Source organism: Coregonus lavaretus, assembly GCF_964263955.1.
Source record: "Coregonus lavaretus genome assembly, chromosome: 23".
Taxonomy (NCBI): domain Eukaryota; kingdom Metazoa; phylum Chordata; class Actinopteri; order Salmoniformes; family Salmonidae; genus Coregonus; species Coregonus lavaretus.
Window position 1 is genome coordinate 12,530,832 of NC_140010.1, and position 17,577 is coordinate 12,548,408.

At 41.1% G+C, this 17,577-nt stretch overlaps 1 protein-coding gene and 1 pseudogene across 2 annotated transcripts; one reads left to right on the forward strand and one right to left on the reverse strand.

The window, feature by feature from the left end:
• Positions 1 to 6,985: 6,985 nt before the first annotated feature.
• LOC311150813 (complement C1q-like protein 3) lies at positions 6,986 to 8,105 on the forward strand (the record flags this gene model as incomplete). Its single annotated transcript, XM_084188348.1, has 2 exons — positions 6,986 to 7,603; positions 7,926 to 8,105. The coding sequence occupies 2 exons, from the start codon at positions 6,986 to 6,988 to the stop codon at positions 8,103 to 8,105; spliced, it is 798 nt and encodes a 265-aa protein (XP_084044474.1).
• Positions 8,106 to 10,164: 2,059 nt separating this feature from the next.
• LOC311098877 (N-acetyltaurine hydrolase-like) lies at positions 10,165 to 13,078 on the reverse strand (annotated as a pseudogene). Its single transcript has 4 exons — positions 12,803 to 13,078; positions 11,216 to 11,442; positions 10,789 to 10,927; positions 10,165 to 10,375 (listed from the first exon to the last, which is right to left on the reverse strand). The product of its transcript is annotated as an N-acetyltaurine hydrolase-like (transcript).
• Between the last annotated feature and the right edge of the window lie 4,499 nt (positions 13,079 to 17,577).

Here is a 17,577-nt window from a genome sequence, read left to right on the forward strand (position 1 = left end):
AGATTTGGCGGTGACGTAGTGTCCCCATGAGTGACAGAACACTGAGCCAATCAAGGCGTAACTAGAGAACATTACCGACCCCTACGCTCTGTATTTTCCGCTGGCTGCACCACCACCACAGAAAGCTCTGAGCTAGGCTGAAACACTTGCATTTTGGAGCTGCCTTACTCAAGAAAGCAAAAAAGAGACCATGTTTGTATGCGGCTTTATTAACTCATTTTTTTATATTGTTTGCAAACTGATATGTGACACGTATTTATGCCAAAATAACATGCAAAACAGGCTCTTTTGTTTTTGCTAGAAAGGTGGAGCTCAAAACAGGCTCTGCCCCACCTGCCCTGAATGACGGGTCGCCACTGAATTCAGATATTCAAGTGGGTGAATAAGTGATTGAAACAATCAAGCCAACAAGTTTGAAATAAATAATTAGAGAGAGAGAGAGAGACTGAGGGGGACCATCTGGCCAGAAAGCCTTTTCTCCGTGTCCAGCAGATGTCCTGATATTGGATGGCATTTAGCTACATGGTATTAACTCACAAGTAGAGCAATGGGATGTCAACAACATGAGTGTCATGATTAATACTTTGATTATTGCTCTGGGAGTACATCATTAGTTGTAATATGAAACACTTTTAGTACTATTGTTCAAATATGACAAATTCAGATAAGGATTGATTGATTCCCAGTGGATTATCTAACCTTTATATCTGACCATAACCTATGTTGCCATACTATCTACATGTATACGTTTGAATAATAACATGTAATAACCATGTAATAATGTTAACTTACAGATGAACTTCAAAACATTTTCACAACCACTACCAAACTATTTTATATAGCCATACAAGATGACAGAAATCCCTATATTGCAGGCTCTTGAACACAAGAAAACACAAGCTTAACTAGCAATTGTCTCTTGATGACACTGTATCGGTTTCTCTGCCCCTAGTACTAGAGCCCTGGTCCAATCTATGATTTCCTCTACTCTCACTGCATGTAGTAATTTTAGTGCAATTAAAGCTGCGCTAAGAGATGTGCTGCCTGTTGCATTGTGGGAACTCAGATCAACTGTTGGACAGAACACTCTCATCTTCAATCAGGGACTCCATTGTGCTCGTCCATGCTTATTCAAGGTCATGTGCGACGGATGATGGTGTAGTTTGCTAAGCGTGACTACTGTCAGAGCTAGGACCTAACCCAAATGTAGACACAACTCATGTTGCAATCAGAGAGGGTGTGGTGGAGCGATTAATGAACTGAACTAAAGTGTAAATGACTTGAAGAGTGAATGAGAGGGGAAAGCAATTAACTTCTGATTGTGATTTGTGTTTTTCCTATAATTGTTGTTTATGTATTATTTGCCACTCTCTCTTTCTTGCGCTCTCACTCTTTCTCTCTCTCTCTCTCTCTCTCTCTCTCTCTCTCTCTCTCTCTCTCTCTCTCTCGTAGATGTAACATAGTAAACGAAAATCTGGGACACTCAAATTAGTATGATATGTTACGTTTGGTATGGTATGTATTAATTTGTGGATGTCCATCATCCATTTTGTATGATGTTACGAATTACAATTCGCATGTTATGTTACAAATTGCAATTCGTACGATATGTTACAAATTTGCTATACGTATGATATGTTACGAATTCCAATTTGTTGAGGCTAACATTAGCTAGGTGGCTAATGCTAACGTTAGCTAGGTGGCTAATGTTAGCTAGGCTAGGGGATAGGGTTAGGGGTTAAGATTAGGGTAAAGGTTAGGGTTAGGCGTTAACGGAAGGGTTAGCTAACATGCTAAGTTGCAAAGTAGCTAAAAAGTAGTTGCAAAGTTGCTAATTAGCTAAAATGCTAAAGTTGTCCATGATGAGATTCAAACACGCAACCTTTGGGTTGCTAGACGTTCGCGTTATACCTCTACCCATCCACTACGACCAACCACCCTTATTTTTCCTTAAGTAACCTTCTGTCTTATGTAACCATACCAAACGTAACATATCATACTAATTTGAGTGTCCCGGATTTTTGGTTACTACGTTACGTCTATGGGACCAGCCTGGAAAGCAACAGGCTTCTTCTCTGACAGTGAAGGACGAGGGCTTGCCTTCAAACCGAGACCTTCATCCACAACTTCTATCATCCCCTCTTTGGCTTTCTCTTTTTAAGTCCAATTTGTGTTTGCCTCTTTCTGTCTTTTCTCTTGCTCTTGCCTCATCTATCCCTCTCACTCTGCATGCTTTCCCCACTCACCTCTGTTCACTCCCCCAGCCACACCCCTCTTGTCATCCTTTTTTGGTAGCATCCCTCCTTCCCTCACTTTTTGTTTTCCTCCTCTCCATTCACACTCATTCATAAACCTCTGCCATCATACGTTAACATGATAGCCCAATGACTCTATATTTTTGAATAACATGTATTATTCTACCTAATCTACCTATCACTCTATAATTCCTCTAATTCTACCTAGAGTTCTACCTAATGAAAGGGGTAAAAAATATAAAGCGTGAGAGAGCTAGTGGAGATTGGTGGGAGGTGATCTATCTTTTTCTGATTGGGTTTCTCTGTCACTCCAGCTGCACCTCAGAAGCTCTCGCAGCCAGAGTAATTAATCAATCCCAGACTGGGCTGATCGATCAGTGTCTCTGTGTTCCCCTGGCGTGTTTACAATCCTCCATCTCATTTGCTACTAAGCTCCTCGCCACCGCTCAATCTCATTGGCAGAGAGTGTGACACCCCGCCTCCCTGATGTCACCAGCAAGCGAAGCATTGATCGGTGCCTCTCTCTAAGAATCCATCCTCTCTTTTTAATTTGGTGGATTTGTTTTTGTCTAGTGTCTACCTGTAACATGCCTTTGCAGTTAGGGTGTGCAAGTTCCTGCTTTAAAGTCTGTGTAGCACCTCATTTTCAATGCCAGAATGCATAATCAGCTAAGACCCCAAAATGCATTCTCTAAATATATTACCAATACCAGTTATTTTGTCTTTGAGATGCTTCTATTTCAGGAGCCTGTCTAAATCAGTGATGAGACTTGATAGGTTCTAGAGGTGACGTAACCACCATTGATCAGCTAGCCTGGTAAGCTACAGGACACACTTTGGTATAGGACACGCTTTGAGGGGGTGGTGGTGTGGTCACGCTTGCTTTTCCTCCCTGCTGAGTTCAACTGTTATCTCTCTGCCATTCACTGTTGTATGGAGGAAAAAAGTTAACATTTACAAAGAGATTCTGCAGAAAGAGCAGAATGTGTGAAAAGCATCCTTTGAAACATGCAGAGATCCAACAAACAGGACAGAGTATTAATTGATCAAATGACTCATTTACTCAATACCTTGACTTTGACACACAGACATTTGTGTCATTGGCATGAGATTCTTAATGGCCCCTTACTTGAAGAATATATTGTATACGATTGTATATTTTGCTATCCAAACATGTAGAATAGTAATTACGAAATTATTTAGACTCCAATGTTATCCACTTGATAATTTTTATAGGCATATAGAGTTGTATTGATTCAGGCAGCATTGAATACTATTTTGCCACTCTAGGCAGGTTATCCACCTGTCATTCATATTTCATGGAACTCTCTCACTAACTGACAAAGAGAAGTTTAGGTGAACTGACAGCGCACCTCATATCTCATTAGAATACTAAAAAGGTCTCGATCTTGGTCAATTGGCTTGATGTTTTATTCATTCATCCTTTGAAGGAGACCTCCCCCACCACTGTCCCAGGCTGATTGTAAATGAACTGCAAATTGCAAAGTCTGAAGTCTCCAAACAACCTGTCAAAGCTCAGCGTTAAGCCTTGTTTTTATATCTTACACACTGAATATTTTAATAGTCTACAGCAAAGGAGTTCTTATGAACTGAACAACATTCTGGGTTGGATACCCTTAGACACATATACATTCTTGCATATAGATGCACATGAACACACACACGTGAGCATGTGCACACACACCCACACACCCACATATAGAGGCTGAGTCAGTGAACACTTGTTGCAGGCTGGCCTCTTCCCCCCGTGCTGGCATGGGCCTTCTGTGACTCAGTGTGACTAAAAGATCATGAGTTTAAATTAGACTATAGTAGGCTACTATATCACTGTAATGTCACTGTGATGTACTGTAATGCAGACCTGGGATAACTATAGTATTAACTATGCTTTTTGGAAAGTAACTATTTTTCCGGTGGAACAAATAGTTACTTTGGAGATTACTATTTGAATACAGATCCCAAAAAAGTACTACTTTTTAAAACTATTTGAATACAGATCCCAAAAAAGTACTACTTTTTAAAACGATTTGAATATAGATCTCAGAAAGTGACTACTTTTCAAAACTATTTGAATACAGATCTCAGAAAGTGACTACTTTTCAATACTATTTGAATACAGATCTCAGAAAGCAACTACTTTTTTTAAATATTTGAATACAGATCTCAGGAAGTGATTAGTTTTCTGAAACGATTTGATTGGCTGCTTTTAACTAATGGCAGGGCTGTATCTGGAACTGCATGTTGAAGACAGAAATATAATGAATAGAGAACACACAATCTCCTATACTATTCCAATCTCCCTGACAGTTATATTTGATCTACACAATAATTTTATATCTGAACATTATCTAAATGGCCATTCTCCTGAATGTCCATTGCCCCAGGTGTACATACTCAAGTCAAACCAATTAACCTATGATATTTTGTCCAGATAAGTATAAATAAGTTGTAACACTCAACTACTGTATGACTCTTTCAACATGCCACTGAAAAGGTTGAAAGCTTAAATTAATTGTATGATGCCTGAAAATACTGCAGAGGGAGGAGGTATCTGAGGGTAAGTGTTCTTGTTTCAAACACACACTATGCCATCTTTAAAGGGATAGTTGACTGAGAATACAAACTAACATGATTTTCAACCTGCCTTAGCTGTAGTTGATTCAAGAATGCAGTTTTGGGATATTTTGTTTCCTTTCGACACTTAACAGCCATATTTTGTTACCATTAGCATTCTCAGTAACACTTAACATTAAATTGTTATTGTGCATGTGTAATCAAACTGTAATTACTTTTGGAACAAGATTTTATTAGCATGTTGTTACATAATACTTCGGTAATTGCATTTTAATTGCATAGAAATTAGCTGTGAGTTTTTGTAACTACTGTACACAAAAGGAATAGTGACTGTTCTTTATTCCACTTATGTAATAACTCCATTATTATGCAATCATAAAACAATTTCTAAAGTCCTATGTAACAACAATGTTGCTATTGCAATAATCACCAAGTTACTACACATGCATAAGAACTGGATGTCAAGTGTTACTGGATTACCTTGTCTCACTCATTATGAACATATATTTGTTTGTCATTTTGAAGCTGCAAAAGTGGTCTACTCTGATGTTGAGGTGATTCCATGTCCCTCATGTATTTAATTCTAGGATAAAGGCTATGTTAAGATTAATATCTAAGAGCCCTCCAAACCATGTGCTTATAATAATATACAGTATTTAGACTAATTCAACTAACTGTTGAAGTTTTTGATTCTTCATTAAATATTTGGCAGCCATCAAGTAAATTTTTTTTTTTTCTTCAAATAACTTGCATTTATTCAAATATGATTTGGTTTTCTGAGAGGTGTTCAAAATACTTTCAAATATATATATATATTTTTTATGAGACCTCTATTTGAATATCAAATAAAAAAGTTGCCTATATTCGACTACCTTGAGTATTTGAAAAGTTACAAAATCAATATCACCCTAACTGCATTGTTGTTGCAATGCCGTTCTTCTCCAAATCTGTCTTTCCTCTGCCTCTCCGCAGCCACAAGACCCATGGTAACCCATGGCAACATCCTATCATCGTCCCTCCCCGACTGCACCAATTAGATCTTCATCAGTCAAACAACACTCCAACCCACCTTTTGTGGTTCTAAAGTTGCCTCACATCCATGCCATGGGATCTTTAATTACCACGGTGAGATAGAACATCGGTTTAACGTCTCATCCCAATACTGAATCTGACATCTGAACAACCTCAATAAATGAAATGTCTCTCAGTTGGTTGCGTTATCATTCAGAGGTATCCCTTCATTTCACCTTTCAATGTGTATGGGGACACATCATCTACGCCCACCCCCAACCCAATGCCCTCCGTCTCTTTGACTTTATTGATTTCCTCCAGAATGATTAATTGGACACAGGGGGAGCTGAGGTGTGACCAGATACTAAGCGTACAGCCTATGTCCTCTGTGGCCATACAGAAAGGCCATTCTACAAACAACATGCCTCTGTTAGTGGACATTCAAATATGAGATTGCAAAAATATCTCTCTCTCTCTCTCTCTCTCTCTCTCTCTCTCTCTCTCTCTCTCTCTCTCTCTCTCTCTCTCTCTCTCTCTCTCTCTCTCTCTCTCTCTCTCTCTCTCTCTCTCTCTCTCTCTCTCTCTCTCTCTCTCCGTTGATGGAGGAGATTACATAATAGATGAATTGGAGTACCTTTCCCTCAACATCCATCTGATATCAGAGCTAGCCTCCTCCCCTCCCCTCTCCAAACACTCACGCACAGGTAATCGCTGTGACCATCTCGAGGACATCGTAGCATGGTGGTAGGTAAACTTGTATGTATGCTTTATCCCAATTGGCGCAAAGCGTAGGCAGCAAGTGGATGCTAAATCTATAAACTATTGCGAGTGTTATTTTAATACAATGTGATGTTATTGAGCCATACCAGCGCGGAGAGGGGAAAAAAGAATGGACTTTGTGGCGCGTAAAAGTTGAATTAATCAATACCACTTCAAGACCAGGACACGGGACAACATTTCAATAGCCCGCCTTGTATAGATTACGCACACAAATTTATTCGTTGTTTTCTTATTTTCTGATCGTTAAAGTGCACCGGCAACAAGAACCCCTCTCATCCGGCAAGATTTCGTCCAGAAGCAGACTGGAAGACCGTCCACTTCGGAGGTTGGCCGGAAGGACGCGGATGATCGTAACAGGTGTTTGTGGAGTAGTCATGGTGCTAGTGTTGGTTATCCTGATTCCGGTGCTGGTCAACTCAGCCGGGACATCCGCGCGCTACGAAATGCTCGGATCCTGTCAGATGGTGTGTGATCCCCACGGGACCAAGTCCACGGCCACGGACAAAGCCAATACTATCAGAGACAGCCGCTTGGTCCAGTCTCTACCAACCTTAATCCAAGGTCCTAAAGGGGAGCCCGGACGCACGGGAAGAATTGGCCCTAGGGGTCCTCTTGGAGAGCCAGGACCACCCGGACCTGTCGGCCCGCCTGGGGAGAGAGGAGAGCCTGGTCCGCCAGGACTACCCGGAACGCCCGGAGATAACGGAGCCACAGGTGCCATAAGCGCAGCCACATACAACACCGTTCCAAAGATAGCTTTCTATGCCGGGCTGAAAAAACAGCATGAGGGCTACGAAGTGCTGAAATTTGACGACGTAGTCACCAACCTTGGCAACCACTACGACCCCACGACCGGGAAATTCACCTGCTCGATACCGGGCATCTACTTCTTCGTTTACCATGTGCTGATGCGAGGCGGGGATGGCACCAGTATGTGGGCTGATCTTTGTAAAAACAACCAGGTGAGCCATATACTGACTTGTGCAATCAAATGAAACTGAAACATAGCACTTCTTTCTCATCTATAATTTGTAATTTTTTATTAAGATTCAAAACATTAGAAAACAGTTTAGGCTACAATTTTAGCACACGTAAACTGCGTTTTACCCACGTACTCCACTTTCATTAAAGCGGCGCTGTCAGTGGTGCTGAAGTTCCAGCCCTGCGCCCCTTTCATTACTGAAACTCCAATTCACTAACATGACTAAATAATACCACATTGATAAAAACATAAATAAAAACGTGGTATCAGAAAGATTGGTGACTAATAATATTGTTCTCCAGGTGCGCGCGAGCGCTATCGCCCAAGACGCCGACCAGAACTACGATTATGCCAGCAACAGTGTTGTCCTGCATCTCGAGCCCGGCGATGAGATCTACATCAAGCTGGACGGGGGCAAGGCGCACGGGGGCAACAACAACAAGTACAGCACCTTCTCCGGCTTCATTGTCTATGCCGATTAACAGAACACCATATATTCTACACTAGGCTGTTCACTGCGTCTTCATCTGCTATTATTCTCTCCTTTGGATTGGTTACACCGCTGTCGTTAAGAAGTGGTTACAGAGAGACTGGGGGATCTTGACGCAGAAGTGAACATTAACATGCGTAAATATATATTTCCTTTCGTGCGTAAAACCCCAAATTATGCAATGTCCAAAGATGAACTTGGAAACATGGAAGGAGATGAGTGAAAGTTGCATGTGTATAAACCCATATTATGTACAACAGGTTAAACAGGAATGGTATTAATGCTTCATTGCTGTTCATTGCTTTTGCCATTGGGTCAATTAATGAATGTTTCAATTGGTCTTGTAATGCATCTCAGTTCATGTTAGAGTCCATGGAATAGGAAAAAATAGGCAACTCATAGAGGTGATTAAAAGTGTACTGTAGGAAGTCATGATTGGTGTGTTTCTGTCTGCATCTTCTTACTTTACCGTGGGTTACTGCAGTGTTTTTCTAACCATTACTACTGTTTTATCAGACTACTGCATGAGTGTAAAAGAGCTATCATGATCATAATGTCTATAAATGTCTTATAAAGCCCCGTGTAGCTCAGTTGGTAGAGCGTGGCGCTTGCAACGCCAGGGTTGTGGGTTCGATTCCCACGGGGGTATGAAAAAAACAAAAATGAAGGAAAATAAAGTATGCACTAACTGTAAGTCGCTCTGGATAAGAGCATCTGCTAAATGACTAAAATGTAAATGTAAAGTCAAATTCAAGATTTTCCTGGAAAAATTAATTAAGTGCTCAGTGCTTGACTAAGACTGATTAGGCCTACAGCCGGTATTTGATATGGAAAATCTATATTATCTGGAAGAAAAACATGCCATCAGAGAAAATGATTTCTGCACAGTATTCCTGTTCTTCAAAAAATAAATAATCAACAGGTCAATTCTAATTTAAACAGAGCTTTGAAAATGGTAAAAATGTTTTCCTTGGTCACATTTTTCATCTGAATGGTAGGCTGCCACTATGTTCCATTTGGTGATGTATCAGAACACAAGACTTTCCTACTGTACCTGCACTTCCTAACTTTTTCATCCTATCACACACTGTCCTGAAGTGACATAATAGTTATGTATTGTCTGCTGTGATGTCATTGCTCATGTGGTGAAGTCACTGTGATGCCACCTGTTCCCAGGAGAGACCATGTCCTTCAGGACGACCCACCAGCCAACCAGCTCCCTCCCATAGCCACCCCACCGTGTGACCTCACAACAACTCTTCTAACAAGCTTTGAGTGCACAGTATACTGATTAAGAAAACCTTGAAAGAGTTAGCTCTTTCAGTGCTCTTTTGGTACCCTAATATCTATTAGCAATTAAAAAATATCAAATAGGAAATATATTTTTTAGTAATGCTACTACTTTTCACAAAGACTGTTTGTGAAATGTCATTACTACTGACAAAGCTGCTACTGCTTTCAATACAACTAATCAGCACCATATTTACAAGTAAAGCACCATGTGCAGACCATGTCGTTGAGTTTGATTGGGCAGAAATTGTTGCTTTACCTTGTTGAATTACATTGGGCTTTTGTGTTGGCGCCGCATTTACATTTAGTATTTTCAAACTGAGAATTTTTGAAGGAAATGTGGCCTTTTGTGCGACCAAGGCTATAGCTATTGAGGAGCACTCTGCCTAGCAGGATGGTTTTGTTAATTTGCTTATGGTATTAATGATTAATTACAAACATTAATTGAAGCTTTGATTCACTCATGGCTCTTATGTGAAATAAATTGAATAACTTCCTCACTCAGCTGTCAGAATATTGTTAGTGTTCAACAATTCAAGTTTTTTCCCTTATTTACTTCTCCATAATACATTTCAATTCAGTACATCACAGCGAAGTAGCAAGAATAAAAAGTGTCAACCTCTGACATCAATTATGTTTGGTGATCTGCAAGTAATATAAAATGTATAAAACATTTTTTTTTTACTGTGTTCAATAGCTGATGCAAAGCTAAAGGCCAAGGAGCAGCCTTCCTCTGTTCTGGGTAATCTGATTCGGATCCTTCATTTGAATGTGAGCCAGCGTTTAGAGTTGTCTATGACGATCTTGTCCACCTGGGTCTGGTTGATCCCTCTGCTCAGCATCTTGGCCACAATGTTCTTCAGGATGTGTAAGTAGCCCTGGCCTCCGTACTTGGTGAGACGGTTCTTGGTGTGGATGTCATGGGCGATGACAATGTTGTCCTCATAACCCTCCTGGACCAGGAACGCCAAGCTGGAGAGAGGGAGGTACACACTCGCACCCACGCACATACACACACATCAAAACAGATCTATGGGTGTTATTTTGCTGTTTACATTTAGTAAAGTATCGTGAATTATATAGAGACAACCACATGGACTTTGTTTAGCTGTGGTTGTCTAGTACATATGTAGGATCTTCATTTGATCACCCTTTTGTTGCAGCAAATGCAAACTTGCAGTGTATTTGAGGTTTTAAAAGGCTTCTAAAGTTTGTAATTTCAACTTTAAATGTTCAGACTTGATTTTCCAATGCCTACAAATATGTCAATTAATTATAATTCACATTTCCTGTTGTTGCAGGATTATGTTCATGCTGTGGGAATCAGGGTCAAATTAAGATCCTAAATCTGTAGGTAGTTTGGTAGCAACATAAAGAGTACTCACACTTTGACTCTGGCTGTCACTGGGCATGTCCATCTCCAGGTTATAGGCATAGTTCAGCATCTCTGTTCCATACAGGTCGTACTCCAGGTTATTCCCCATTTTAGCAAACTCCAGCAGCTCTCCATTGTCAAATATGGTCCTGTGTTAGAAAAAAACCAATATAAATAATTTACAGTCACTCATCACTGAAGCTACTGTACCTTTGAGTCATCAGCAGATTCAAATGCTCCACAATAAGCATTATTACCTTGCTGAACATAACAGCTATATAGAAGCTTGCTTTATAAGTATAATTGTTTATACTATATTATAAACCCATGTAGGGCCCAGAGTTTTTCCAGACTATGTGACTGACCAGGAAAAACTCTTAGCCGTAGTCCTGTCACCACTCCATATCCAGTCCAGTCTGGGTCCTGAGAACCCTCACCTGTCCAGGTGTGACATGACGGTCTTGCTGATGTCACCTCCAGCCTCCTGCAGGAGGTAGACTATTTCAGCGGGGCTCCAGGGTTCCATCCCAGGTGGATGATGACTGGGCAGCCCAGCTTGGTCTGAGCGTGTGCAGTGGCCTGCAGCAACTTCTTCTCACTGTCCATGACTGGCCAGCTGCAGCCGACCTCGGTCCCGTCCGCCCCCTGGAGCACCTCGCTAACGCTGTTGTCTGTGTCATGCCTCGTTCACATTAACCATAGGCACTCAGTTACATTGCGCCAGATGTCATTCATTTCAATGGGGTTGTCCACAACGCAGTGGAATCGTAACGCCCCCTTGAACAAAGTTTGAATTTTTCAAAACTTTGCATTGTCTTCAGTCCAGCTAGAATCCGTTGATAAAATATGTGGTTTTCGGTTTTGGCTTTATGGGATAGCTAGCAGCTTGTAAACAATGACCCATTCCTATAAGTGAGTACTATTTTAATAGTAATGTTAAGTAATACACATTGGCTGGTAAGCCAATTATATGACTGCCTCCCGTTTATGTTTATTGTAATGGTAATGTTGTTTCTTTTTGATGGAGAGAGGACCAGACTTGAATGCAACATTTTAACTACTGTATTTGCCTTGAATGCAGCTCCCTACTAACTTAACAAGCACCTGCTGCTACTAACTGCCAATCAGTTTCCATGCCTTTTGCAACACTTTAACTAGTTGCCGTGAACACAGCTCCTCAACAGCATTAGTTGCAACTCATTGCTAATCAGCCTCGACACCTGTCCTCACTCTCCTTAATCACCACTGCCACCATACTTAAATCTGAACAAACTAATATTCCTCCTCTGTCTTCTGCAGTGCATGTTGCGTTGCACGACACTGTGCATTACTAACCTTATCAAGTTTTGCATCCCCCCTTCTATCTAGTATCTCTTAGGTTCTTCCAAGGATCTCCTGGAAGCAGCCTAACTCCCACAGGCCTGACGATGATGTCTACCTGAGACTCCAAGCCAAACTCTAGAGTCCACCCCCCGGATCCTTCATCTGCAGCCTTCAGCTTCATCCGGCCCATTCCCAATTCCCCTCCTGAATCCATTACATTCCCGCAATAAATATTCTAAAGCGATCTCAATGTCTGGTCCTTAAATTCGTGAAATGATAATTATTAGATGGAGGTCGCTAGGTACAGTGGTATCTTGAACCTAGCCTAGCTTTTAGCTAGCTGCTCTGCAAGCTAGCTTCACGTGCTATGAAGTTAGAGAAACAAGACAATGGACACAAACTGGCCATAACTCCTTCAGGTGGGAGACAGCTGACCAAAGCCACTTGGAAGATTCTTACTGAGACAGTGGCTCCTACAAATAGGCCAGTACACATCAGACACAAACTACACGACACCACCAGGTAGCTTAGTGGTTAAGAGCGTAGTGCCATTAACCGAAAGGTCGCTGGTTCTAGTCCCCGAGCCGACTAGGTGAAAAATCTGTCGATGTGCCCTTGAGCAAGGCACTTAACCCTAATTGCTCCTGTAAGTCGCTCTGGATAAGAGCGTCTGCTAAAAGACTAAAATGTAAAAAATGTAATAAACCTTCCCGACCTTCTCCACTGTCATCTTCCTGATGTCCTCAGAGTGGGTGGCATCCACATAGTCCCCCGCCCCTCCTATGACATGTAGACCTGTATCCTTGGACAGCTGTTTGAGGCTGGGCAATACCCTGGGTAGTGCTTTCTCTGATGGTTCCCCCTCCTGCCTTTTGGTACTCACGCAACGCTTCCCGCACAGCTCTGGTCTCCTGCAGCAGAAGCAGGTTCTCATGGCTAAAGAGGAAGATGATGAAGACGAATACTTTATTGTCCATTGCCACAGAGATTTAACAGGTTCTAGACTGCCTTCTGTATGGGTTCTAGACTACCTGTGTAAGGGTTCTAGAAAACTGCCTACTGTATGGGTTCTGGACTACCTGCTCTATGGGTTCTAGACTACCTGCTGTATTAGTTCTAGATTACCTGCTGTATGGGTTCTAGAAAACTGCCTACTGTATGGGTTCTGGACTACCTGGTCTATGGGTTCTAGACAACCTGCTGTATTAGTTCTAGATTACCTGCTGTACGGGTTCTAGAAAACTGCCTACTGTATGGGTTCTGGACTACCTGCTCTATGGGTTCTACACTACCTGCAGTATGGGTTCTAGACTACCTGCTGTACGGGTTCTAGAACACTTCCTGCTATATGGGTTATAGACTACCTACTGTAACGGTTCTAGACTACCTGCTGTATGGGTTCTAGACTACCTGCCGTAAGTGTTTTAGACTACCTGATGTAGACTACCTGCTGTAAGGGTTCTAGACTACCTGCAGTACAGGTTCTAGACTACCTGCAGTAAAGGTTATAGACTACCTGCTGTATGGGTTCTAGACTACCTGCTGTACAGTTTCTAGACTACCTGTGGTAAAGGTTCTAGACTACCTGCTGTAAAGGTTATATCTGCTGTACAGGTTCTAGACTACCTGCTATAAAGGTTATAGACTACCTGCTGTAAAGGTTCTAGACTACCTGCTGTAAAGGTGGGTCATGGTTCAACCAAGCTGGTCGGGTTCTATCGGACCCAACACTGTCTGGACCTTACAACTCAGTGCTGACATGTTGGAATGGATGAGTCTCTGGGGTTAAGATCCTGCAGAATAGAAGATGTTATTATTACTACATTACACATAACATATTATTATTGAGCTATTCCAGTACTGGAAAAACAAATCCATTTGGTTGATGTATAGTTCCATGGATTGCTGAATTGATTGAGACCAGCAGCAAAATACAGAGATAGCAAGCAACTGTGCATGCATTTAGGACACACCTCTTTCACATGAATATGTATGACTACTCCTAGCTCTCGAGAACCCAATGGGTTCCCTGCCCTTGAGTTCTCAATTGAACATATGGACTACAGCTGGATCAATTAACTACAATTCCGACACTCTGTTTCAACATTTAGAAATGTTAATTATCCTCGCTTGCAATACGGTTTTGAAAACCTTTGGAATACAAAAGATACACTTACTATATGCAGCTTAGCAAAGTTGCATCCTGGTTGCACCCGGCAGAATTGTCAAAAACAGCCCCCAGCCGAGGTATGAAACTTCCTCCCCAGTTACGTTCCATTGGAGACGTTTGAACGGTAACACTTTACTTGACTGACACCCAGCATCATAACATATTATGACACAGTCGTAACCATGTCATAATATGTCATAACACTGTCATGACACGTATTTAGACCTGTTGTGATATATATTCCGTTATTTTATGGCTGGTTATGACACCTACATAAGTGTAAAAACCCACTGAACCTACCACGGTAGTTATTTTATGGCTGGTTATGACATCTACATAAGAGTGCCAAAACGCACAAAACCTACCACAGAAGGCAAAACATTCCATTACACCATAGCATACGTGTCAACAGTACGTTTGTGTTATATTCTTTAGTTTTTTTATTGACCATATTAAATTATCATTGTAATTGCACACATGTCAGACATGTACCGACCCCAATGCTCTGTTGCTTATGCCTGGAATGAACGTAGGAGCAGATTTCAGGAGCAGGACAAGACACCCTCTTTTTGACTGATGACTGATATAAGGGCCTATCTAGCTTATATAATTATGATGGTCATAATGTTTCTTGACAGTGTCATAAAGTGTATTTTCTTAGTCCAAGTAAAGTGACACAGGATGGTCATAATGCTTCATGACAGTGTCATAAAGCATATTTTCATCAAGTTATTTAAAACATGATGAAAAAAACATGACTGTAAAGAATTCATTACAACAATAACAAAGGATTTAAGAAAAAACTTTCAAACGAAAGAAAACTTATTGGCAGGGAAAAACTAATTTGAATAAATGTGGGTTTTGACTATCTTATGTAGGTGTCATAACCATCCATAAAATAACGCAATAGGTCACAACAGGTGTACATATATGGTGACAGGTTATGACAAGTTATGTCAGCTGTTATGACATATTATGACATGGTTATGACCATGTGATAACGTGTTATGACACTGGGTGTCAAGTAAAGTGTTACCATTTGAACTTGAGGGGAGGGGAGGATGTGCAGTCTCGGTTGGATGCGGTGTTCTTGAAAATACAGCCAGGTGCAACTTTCCTAAACTGCATACATTAAGGGTATCTTCAGTATTTGAACAATTATTTCTCGCTTATACTGAGTGTACAAAACCTTAGGAACACCTTCCTAATATTGAGTTACACCCCCTTTTGCCCTCAGAACAGCCTCAATTTGGATGTCTAATCTAATCAAATGTTATTTGTCACATGCTTCGTAAACAACAGGTGTAGACTAAAAGTGAAATGCTTACTTATGGGCCCTTCCCAACAATGCAGAGAACAATTGACAAATAATTGAAAAATAATAACACAAGGAATAAATACACAATGAGTAACGATAACTTGGCTATATACACGAGGTACCAGTACTGAGTCAATGAGAGAGGTGCTGGGGTGCTGCCTTAATCGACATCCACGTCATAATTTCATGTAGATATGTACATATACAGTAGGTAGGGGTAAAGTGACTAGGCAACTGGATTGATAATAAACAGTAGCAGCAGCATATGTGATGAGTCAAAGGGGTCAATGTAGATAGTCCGGGTAGCTATTTGGTTCTGTTGGTTCCAGACTTGGTGCATTGGTACCGCTAGCCATGCAGTAGCAGAGAGAACAGCCTATGACTTGAGTGGCTGGAGTCTTTTTTGGGCCTTCCTCTAGCACCACCCGGTATAGAGGTCCTGGATGGCAGGGAGCTCTGCCCCAGGGATGTACTCGCTAGTATTCCTCGATCAGACAGACATCGTCGTTGCATCAATGCTGCGTAATAAATTCTGCAGTCAAACTTTTTTCTTTATGTAATCCCAATATTTTTGTGGATATGTGTGCAACAAAAGTTCAACATTCACCTTTTGCTACTATTTCTGTCAAATCTATGCATAGAATTTGATGCATACGTTGGATAAATCCAACATATGCACCACACAGAATGCACTGACACTGCCTCTGTAATGCAATGCTGCAAGGCAAACGTAGCATTCCATTGGAAATGAATGTACTTCTGGTGTACCAAAACACAATGACGCTGTCGGTCTGATCAGGGCGTAGACAGGTGCACACTGAAGAGACCTTTGGACCGACCAATGGTTGTATATAAGAGATCAGAGGATGCTGGTGGGAGGAGCTATAGGAGGATGGGCTCATTGTAAAGACTGGAATGGAATAAATGGAACGGAGTCAAACAGATTATAATGAGCCCGTCCTCCTATAGCTCCTCCCACCAGCCTCCTCTGCAAGAGATCAAGCTCCTATTTTGACTCACATGACCTGCTATAGCCTACTGCAGTCTCTGATGTGAGTAAATATCATTGATTGTTTTCAGTTTTGCAAGTGTTATGATATCCCACATCAGTAACATGGCAAAGGAAAAATAATGCTTAGGTTTAAATTTTGCAGCACAATCATATGGTGCTGATCTCAAATAATTTTACTGGCAATCCTTTGGCTGTGATTGAGTTTAGCAAATTTAGCGGGCTGAAACAAGCAACTGTGGTGTCTGCAAATGCAACAGCTATTCAGTTCATTGGTGAAGAATGTGCATCGATTGTTCACGAGATCATGACACTACGATGTATCCAAAATGATACAAGACCTGGAAGTCTTTCTTCGATTCAGCAGTACACGAAACAAGTCCTCTTCTCTGAGGTTTTATGGCATACCACAACAATTGCTGTATTGCTGCCACCAACTGGAAGGGACGGGGGAAAAAGAAAATAATAAAAGTACATTCCATCACGGACAATAAATTATCATAGAAAAAAAAAAAGGTCCTCCCTCATCTTAAACGGCAGCGATCGCCACTGTAGTTCACATATCCCAGCTACACTCGGATAGGGAGAAACTCAAGAACAAACCAACTCTTATCTTTCCTCCCATTTACCACGCGATTCATTCTATGTGCATCGACCACTCCATGAATCTTCTTCAGTAGAGCAATGTCGAATGATTTCGCTACTCCAGATATTACTCCTTTGACAGGTGCCCTGCTTCGTAGATCAAAGCATGACACATCATATCCATCAGTTCGAGTGAGATCTAACACTTTTCTTCTGATCAACAGATACACAACCCAGCAAATCGGAACATTCCCAGAACATAAGCTAAGATTCCCATTAATTTCTAGTTAGGGTTTTATCTAACATTAGGATAACATCCAAACATTCAAATAATGTTTTTGATAACAAAATCTTCTTTTCTTCAACAAATGTTTTAAATGAAATATCTTTTGAA